The sequence below is a fragment of the Bicyclus anynana genome, chromosome 24, assembly GCF_947172395.1.
Source record: "Bicyclus anynana chromosome 24, ilBicAnyn1.1, whole genome shotgun sequence".
Lineage (NCBI taxonomy): Eukaryota > Metazoa > Arthropoda > Insecta > Lepidoptera > Nymphalidae > Bicyclus > Bicyclus anynana.
Window position 1 is genome coordinate 3,754,875 of NC_069106.1, and position 9,358 is coordinate 3,764,232.

Consider the following 9,358-nt stretch of genomic DNA (forward strand, 5'->3'; position numbering starts at 1 on the left):
GGATAGGCGTGAGATAGGGGTAGGAAAGGGATAAGGTACGGGGAGGGTAGGGGTAGGGTTGGGGTAGGGTTGGGGTAGGTTTGGGGTAGGGTAGGGGTAGGGGTAGGGTAGATGTAGGGGTTGGGTAGGGTAGGGTTGGGGTAGTGGTAGGGTAGGGGTAGGGGTAGGGTAGGGGTAGTAGTAAAGTTGACATCGAAATTTACGCAGACGAAGTCGCGGGCGTCCGCTAGTTGTTTATAAAATAAGAATGCAAGATTGCAACGGTCATAGCAAGCAAGTGATACGGAAAAACTCATCGACCATCGTGAGCGTGATCGTCGTGGTCGCTTAGTGGAAGGTCGTACTTGTGATTACTCACTTTGATGACGTAATTTTCAATGTCAATGTCATGGTAAATTGTTTTTAATGTCAAATCAAAATTTATTTTGATTTGATAAACATTTGGAGTGTTTGCGGTTTTCCAACAAATTATCTAAAAATGGGTTTATTTGGAAAATCTCCCGAGAGTAATCCAAAGGAAATGGTGCGTTGTACGACAAAAAAAATATTACTTTACCTTTAATGGTTTATTATCCCAAAAAAATCTTTAAAAACGCTGTGTTCTTACAAATTTTTATCTTTCAGGTAAATGAATGGTCTCATAAGCTTCGTAAAGAAGGGTATAACCTGGACAGACAGATAAGAGGTACTTCTATTAAAATAAATAAAGAAAAAATGTTTATTTTGAATTTGTGCTGCACTACACATCTCAATGTCTTAGTATTCTATTAATGTGTAACGCATATAAAGGTCAACACGAAAGCCCACATATAAGCACGAAACACTACTTTGCTATGTGGAGGTAAACCTTTAAAAAATCTACTCAGTTTGTGCTGCATGAACCAAGTAAATGTTGGAGCATACAACCCTGTTTTTAATAGCATCTTGATCCAAGTAACATCCTGTGGTGTACATTTAATTGGCAGAAAGAACTGCACCTACCTACCCTGAGGATTCATTAGGAACCTGTATTGGAAAATGAATTTTCTATATTGTACAATTTGTAACCCTGGTTAAAAACCTGCACACTACTGGTAAAACTACAAAAGTGTGTAGCCATACACCAATATACAACTGTAATAAAAGAACTAAAACTAAATAACATATTCTAATAAGAAATCACACATCTACATAAATTAGATTGTATAGAACATTAAAAAATCATGGATATTCTTATTGCTGCGTTGCAATGACTTGTGGTACGGACAGCTTCAGAATGCGTGTGGCCATTTTAGGGTCTTATTATGGTTACAGTTTCATTTGTTAATTAAGTTTTTCTGACAAATTTTGTGAATACATACAAACATAACCTTTGTTCAACATTAGTTTTCTTATTTTGTTATCACTAATATTAAAAAGTTCACCTATTTTACTTAAGCAAATTAAGTAAAAGACTTTCTTAGTGGAAATATGGTGACAGAACAGCTAATTAATATTTTTGTGCAAAGGACCAGCATGGCTGTCCAACATGGAAATGTAGCCAGTATTCTTACCACCATTCCATGTGGGCATGATTTGTTTAGTTACTAGTATGAGTTAGCTTGGATTTATAATTGTATTCTTTCTAACATATTTTACAGCTATCCAAAGAGAAGAGGACAAAATCAAAAGGTCCCTGAAGGAAGCGGCCACTAAGAACGACAAGCAAGTCTGCACAATCCTAGCCAAGGAGATCATCAGGTCGAGGAAGGCAGTCAGTAAAATATACACAAGTAAAGCCCACCTCAATTCAGTACAGATGCAAATGAAAAATCAATTAGGTAAGAAGCAATATAATCAATAACTTTAAATAGTTTAAAAAACTAAAAAACGAGCCTTTAGCACACACTAAAAATATGGGATTTAAGTCACGTGACTATTTTTTTTTGTATTCCTGACAGCAAACCCTTTCATTTGATATCCATATCAGGGGGGTGGATTTCAAACATCTAGTCCGCCATCTTGGGGAGGCCGCCATATTGGATTTGTAATGATGTTTCTTAGATAGTCGTGTATTGTCATCAGAACTCAGAGCGTGTGCAAAATTTCATCCTACACAATGACCAGGAAGTTGGTCAAATTATGATTGAAAGACTTGTCTTTCCTACATAGTTAAAAGTGATTGGGGAGGCCACCATATTGGATTTGTAATGACGTTTATTAACTAGTCATGTATTGTCATCAGAATTCAGAGCGTGGGCAAAATTTCATCCTAATCGAAAACCAAGCAGTGGTCAAATTGAGATTCCAAGATTTTCTTACGTACATAGTTACAAGTGAAGCTAATATAATGCTTGTAAAAAACACTTTGTATTGAGAACCTCCTTATGTTTTATTTATTTTAAGTTGGTTAAAAGTTAAGTTATATATGTATTGATTTAGTAAACTACCTGATTTAGTAAGTTACCTTACAACTATTCTTTATATTACAGCAACATTAAGGGTGGCAGGATCATTGCAGAAGTCAACAGAGGTAAATTTCTTTGGACTACCTTGTTTTTAGGGTTCTGCAGTGAATTAAGATGATTTGTAATTGGTAACTAAACTTTTTTGGTAAAACTATATGTAAAGTAAGGCTTTATTTTTATTCTTTATTCTTTACAAGATACAATCTCACCTGATGGTAAGTGATGATGCAATCTAAAATGGAAGTAGGCTAACTTGTTAGGCGTAAGATGAAAATCCACTCCCCTTTTTGGTTTCTACACATCTTTGCCAGAGGGTGGTAATTAGCCACTATAATTTCCCCAGGTGATGCAAGCAATGCAAGCACTCCTCCGTCTACCAGAAATAGCACACACGATGCAGGAGCTGAGCAAGGAGATGATGAAGGCGGGCATCATCGAGGAGATGCTGGACGAGACCATGTCAGGCATGGAGGATGAGGAGGAAATGGAGGAGGCTGCACAGACTGAAGTTGACAAGGTAACCTGAAAAATTTAGTCTTTACACCTGGGTGTAAGGTAAGCTGTAGTAAAATTATTTATTAATGAGTAGACCTCGGATTATATTCACTGTTTGACAGTGCATATATTGCTAAAATATTTATTTTTAATTTTTTTTGCTAGCAGACGCAGGCGACTTCGTTTGCGTGAAACTCGATGTTAACTTTCAACTACTCCTACCCTACTCCTTCTCTACCCCTACCCCTGTCCTAGCCCTACCCCTTCAATTTTTTTAATTTTCTCCGTCATAAGACAGTCAGTTTTATGTTTGTTATTGTCTCCTGACTTGTTGAAATTAGACAAATGGTGAAATTGGTCCAGCCGTCCACGCGTGATGGCATAACCAAGGGATATATGGAATAATTTTAATATATATAGATTTTTATATGCATTCTAGTATGCATGTAAAAAAAGAGTAAATATGCACAGTTAAAAAAAAGGGTTTATTAACAGAGCTATACAGGATGTCCCGTAATTAAAGGATAAAACACAAATGGTAGATACACCAGCTAATTATCTAAAAATAATTTGAATAGTTTTCCTAAAATCCCTAGAGGACTAAGTTATATTTTTTTTTTAGGATTTTTCAAATTTTTTTGTGCAACCCTTATTCTATCTTGAATCAGTTTTTCAATGCTGTAGCTGCTGTAATTGAAATTAAAATGGTCTATTTTATGTAAAATATCTAATCTTATATGCATCATGCATATGCAAACAAGTAAAAGCATATAATCTTAATATGTCTATTCATAACCTTAGTGTTGCTCAAGTGGCTGGTAGGGATTGGATGAGGTCAGGACGGGACAGAGAAAAGTGGAAACTGCTGGAGGAGGCCTATACCCAAGACAATGGGATTCATGCAAACGTAATATAAAAAGAAAAAAAAAATCTATTAAAAAAAAAAATTGTATTACTAATTTGTATGAAATAAATAATGACTTTATTATTATTATTATTATTATTTTATGTAAAATATCTAATCTTATATGCATTATGCATATGCAAACAAGTAAAAGCATATTATCTTAATATGTCTATTCATAACCTTAGTGTTGACGTATTTTTCTTATAAAAGGAAAGCCTTTATCACGTGTTATTATTAGGTACTGTGGGAGCTAACGCAAGGCAAGTTGGGCGAAGCGCCGGCGCCGCCGACCGCCGTGGGAGCCCCGTCGACCAGCAAGGAGCCAGTGGAGGCGGAGCCCGACGAAACGGAACTCGACGAGATGCAGTCCCGGCTCGAAGCCCTACGGTCTTAGGATATAATGGTGAGATCTTTACTAACAAACATTTTTTTTAAAATTTATTTTACAGCCTTGGATACAAATCCTTATAGGCCTACAAACAATACATATAAACACAGTTTAACCAGAGTGAATCTTTACAAACTGCGTGCTGAACCAATAAAAAAACAAAAGTCACGCGTCTCCTTGATATCCGCATAAACAAACTTTTTTCATAATTTGTATTTAACACTTACAAAAATTATGTAAATTAATATGATAATCAATAATAATCAATAAAAAAATACTATATTTTATTTCTTTAGTTTTTGAGAACACTTTTAAAACATAAAAATATGACGCCATTTTCCTTGAATAATACTTTAAATTATTGATACGACGGTTCGTGTCGTACTGACAAGACAATGTATTACTTTATGAATTTTGTATTTGTAACCGGTACGACACTGTTGTGTTCCGTATCTGTATATTATTGACTAGCTGACGCCGCGTGGTTCCCGTTTCCATAGGAATACAGGGATAATATATAGCCTATAGCCTTCCTCGATAAATGGGCTATCTATCGCTGAAAGAATTTTTCAATTCGGACCAGTTGTTCCAGAGATTAGCGCTTTCAATCAAACAAACAAACTTTTCAGCTTTATAATATTACTATTGATTAATCTGTGCATATAAATAAAATAGAGGTACCTGTCTTCGATTTCAAGATAACTGTGATTCTTCAAGTGCTATTGTTACTCGTATTTGCTCTATACAAAAAGGTACGCTTTTTATAATTAATTTTCGTTTGTCTGTCTATTTGTCTGGTCTAATTTGTGGAAAGGCTGAACCGATTAAAATGGTACTTTCATTGGTAGATCATCATCATCATTAGCAACCCATGTTCGGCTCACTCTTGAGCACTAGTCTCCTCTCAGAATGAGAGAGGGTTTTTGCAAAACTGAATTTCACACAAAATCGCGAGCGTCCTCTAATTTACAATATTGTCTCTGTTACAGATATGCCATGGACTTTTTGAACGTCATAATTATGCTGGATATAAAGAGAGATTTTATACAAATAAAAACGCCTTTAAATAATTATTTTAAATGTTGCAATTATTGTCTTCGCATTAAAGAATAATATTGTTGTATTAATATTAATAAAATAATTATGTATTTACAATAATAGGACAATAGCTTGTGGTAGTCAGACATACCCATGAAGGTTAAAAATTTGTCAACTTGGACTAGTCAGCGACTTGAAATGCAGAGGGTCTGGACCTGTGAAACCTGCCACTTTCCAAAGCCACTACAATCCAAAAGTCAAAAAAACTCAAATTAAAAAAAATTGGGTAGTTGACTCATATCAAATTTAATATAAACTATATTAATTTCGAATACTACATGGAATAAGGGTTCGAAATGTATATGTATATTCATTAAGATAAGTTGAGGTTTTTTTAATTAATTTAAAAATTATGTATTTTTTTTTATTTTTCCAAACCTAAAAAACGCTGTCGTCTATTTTGTGACGTTATGATGTAACTTGATGTCACTACCATTAGAGGAATAAACGTCAAACATACAGTGGAATTCATAGACGTTGCAGGGGTACCCCCAGGGGATCATTCAGCCGCTGAGTGTCGAATTTAACCTCTATTTGTTTGAGAATTTGACACTCAGCGAGTGAATGATCCCCTGGGGGTGCCTCTACAACGTCTATGAATTCCACTGTAAGGCATGACCAATTTTTTTCTTCTCTTTGCCTTGATATTAAACGGTTTAGTGTTTACGTGATGCCATGTCATAAATAAAATATAGACCATCATGGCTGATAGCGTTTTGACTCATATTGTCAAAAAAATGTTTAAAAATCATTATTCCATGTCTCAAAAATATGATAATTTTTTTCAATTTAGTATAATTATAATGAACAATTTTATGACCATTTAAAAAGTGTTAACTAGCTTTTTTGACTACCATGCATACTAATGGTAGGAACATGCGTTGTCACACCTTCAGCCTCATAAAATGAAGTATGTCTGGCTATTGCTGGCTCTTAGTCAATAAGTTTTGTTAAGAGATGTTAATGTTGCTTTATATAAGTCGTGTATTTATTAAAATTAGATAACTTTTTATATATAACAAAAATACTTTTAAACTATCAAACAATAACCCGATTGGTTGACTTGTGCTTATTCTGTCATCATTATCGGCATGTTTTACACAAGGCCAGACCTTGCTTGGATATGGAGCTAAGACTCGCCATGCTGTAGGTAATGTATGTATTGGGCTACGGAGCACGCCTTTAACTTTTGCTTACCTGCGCCATTTTGTTTTAACTTACTTACGGGGTCTTTGAAGTAAGGGTAAATTACAAAAATAGGCATAATATTCTGAAATTTGAGAAGATCTACCTATTAAGACCTATTAACAGTATTTTTTGCAACAGCATTTTTTTTTTAGTCTATGACAAGTTAGCCCTTGACTGCGATCTCACCTGATGTTAAGTGACGATGCATAAGATGGAAGCTATATTACAGCTCTACTCAATGGTTACCAACAAACAAATTAGAAACGAAGGAATTAAGGTAGAAAACGCATGTGTGCATAAAGAAACTATTTTCTACTACTACTTCGCCCGCGACTTTGTCCGCGTGAAATTTAGTTCTTCACAAATCCCTCGGGAATGTTATCGCCGTTTAGTGTTGGAAATAGTAGTCTGTGACGGATATGACGCCGCTCGATCTCGTGTTGGCTTCAGTGTGCTCGTGGCGTTCGAGCCGTCCACATCTCTTGTTGTGTAATTCTTTAAGGGTTACTTAGGATAGGCGGGGAGAGTGACTTGAGTGGAAATGGGGAGTGTTAGTCGACTGTCAAAGGATCCTTTAACCCTACACACATCGTTCACAAGTACGTGACTCCACTCAAGGTCATTCTCTGCCATTCTAGGGTCTTATTTTGGTTACAGTTTAATTTGTTAATTAAGTTGTCCTGACAAGTGTTGTGAATCATAACCTTTGTTCGACATTAGTTTTCTTATATTTGTAATCACTTTTGGAGTCCTATAATATCAGAAGTGCGATAAAGAACTGGTGCCCACATAGTGAATAAAGATAACGACGTAATTTAAAACTAACCTAGTTCAGGCCAATCGTTTTACATTTCTTTGTTAATATGGTATGAGAGCATTTTTTATAAAAGAGGGTAACAAATTAATTGAGTATAGTACACTGATGAATTTTACATTACGGTATTGTTAAATTGGAATGTAAATAGTGTGTGAATCGTGATTTCAAGTTTAAGTTGTGGACGGTATAACTTTAGTATTGACGGCAATGACAGAAATTGTTTAGAAATTGTGTTCCATGGTATTCTAGATGAAATTTTGCGTTTTAATATTATGACAAGACGCGAAATGTTGCCGTATAGATTTTGTGTTAATAATTCAACTTATAACTGTTTGAAATTTGTGAATTGTGGTTACCGGATTAAGTAACCCTTCCCATTTTTCGATAAATATGAGTCATATACGACGTTACATACAATGGTGACTTGAACTATAGGTACATAACCCTAGATACACGGGGTCCATACACACTCATTCGATTAAAAATGAGTCATACACGACCTTCAATAGTGGTTTGTACACGCTCAAGTTGTCAGTGTAAACGCAACTGCACCAGACACGAACGCGATCCAGGGACGGATGCGCCACCAGGATGGCCGAATGTTATCGCCGTTTAGTGTTGGAAATAGTAGTCTGTGACGGATATGACGCCGCTCGATCTCGTGTTGGCTTCAGTGTGCTCGTGGCGTTCGAGCCGTCCACATCTCTTGTTGTGTAATTCTTTAAGGGTTACTTAGGATAGGCGGGGAGAGTGACTTGAGTGGAAATGGGGAGTGTTAGTCGACTGTCAAAGGATCCTTTAACCCTACACACATCGTTCACAAGTACGTGACTCCACTCAAGGTCATTCTCTGCCATTCTAGGGTCTTATTTTGGTTACAGTTTAATTTGTTAATTAAGTTGTCCTGACAAGTGTTGTGAATCATAACCTTTGTTCGACATTAGTTTTCTTATATTTGTAATCACTTTTGGAGTCCTATAATAGGAACTATGGATTTTTTCGGGATAAAAAGCCTATGTGTTAATCCAGGCTATAATATATCTCAATACCAAATTTCAGCTAATTCGGTTCAGTAGTCGAGGCGTGAATTAGTAAAAAACATTCATATCATCAAAATCATCAGGTTTCGTAAATCTCGGGATACCATGGATTTTTCGGGATAAAAAGTAGTCTATGAAATGACATGCATTTTCTACCTTCATTACTAATTTTTTCGTTGGTAAACAAGGCTGTATAATTATTATTACTTAAACACCGACCAATATTTGGTAATGACTTCTGCTTTCTGTTTGTAAAAATATTGCATATCTTGTTAAAGATGTTTGCTATCTGAATTATTCAATAGTATTTATTATTATCTTATGTTATTCAGAACGTTTTAAGTAATTATTTTTAATGTAAATACTTTTAAATATTAATAAATGCACTACTACTATGTATTTTGTATAATTTTAGGTAAATACCTACTCGTATATGTTCTAAAAGCTTTTAGGACCAATATGAAATTTCTGATGATATTATTTTGCTTTTTGAAAAAGGAGACAAAAACTACAAATCGTTTTTTTTGAAAATCGGTCCAGCTGTTAAGTATCATCATTAACAGCTTACATTCGGCTCAGTGTTGAGCATGAGTCGCTTTTCGGAATGAGGGGGGGTCATGTTGGCCCAATGCGGATTGGCAGACTTCACACATAGAGATGACACAAAAGAGGAAGGTTGGAGTATGTGAAAGAGGACATGTGTGTAAAGTGAATGATTGATGAGTTGACCAGTAATAAAGAAATGGAGGAAATTAACATATTTTGCCGATTCTACTTGAGTGGGATAAGGTAAAGGAAATGCTGACGCACGTCGAATTAGAAAGTTCTCAGATATGCAGGCTTCCTCACGATGTTTTCCCTTCACCGCTTGAGACATGATATTTAATTTCTCAAAATGCACATAACTGAAAGTTGGGAGGTGCATGCCCCGGACCAGATTCGAAAGGCAAAGGTCATATCCATTGGGTTTTTAAGTATAACCAACCAGAGTTTGTTAAT

General features: G+C 35.5%; 1 protein-coding gene across 1 annotated transcript; it reads left to right on the forward strand.

Moving 5' to 3' along the window:
* Nucleotides 1-372: 372 nt before the first annotated feature.
* On the forward strand, nucleotides 373-8,754 carry LOC112045394 (charged multivesicular body protein 3). The gene is made up of 7 exons (XM_052888951.1): nucleotides 373-523; nucleotides 625-685; nucleotides 1,620-1,799; nucleotides 2,451-2,491; nucleotides 2,770-2,943; nucleotides 4,067-4,231; nucleotides 5,206-8,754. Exons 1-6 carry the CDS (start codon nucleotides 479-481, stop codon nucleotides 4,220-4,222), a joined length of 657 nt encoding a protein of 218 aa, XP_052744911.1. The 5' UTR covers nucleotides 373-478; the 3' UTR covers nucleotides 4,223-4,231; nucleotides 5,206-8,754.
* The last annotated feature ends 604 nt before the right edge of the window (nucleotides 8,755-9,358 follow it).

Coding starts and splice junctions, on each gene's coding strand:
- LOC112045394 (XM_052888951.1), top strand. CDS start 479: ATGGGTTTATTTGGAAAATCTCCCGAGAGTAATCCAAAGGAAATG. Junction 686..1,619: donor CCTGGACAGACAGATAAGAG/GTACTTCTATTA, acceptor CATATTTTACAG/CTATCCAAAGAGAAGAGGAC. Junction 2,944..4,066: donor CACAGACTGAAGTTGACAAG/GTAACCTGAAAA, acceptor TGTTATTATTAG/GTACTGTGGGAGCTAACGCA.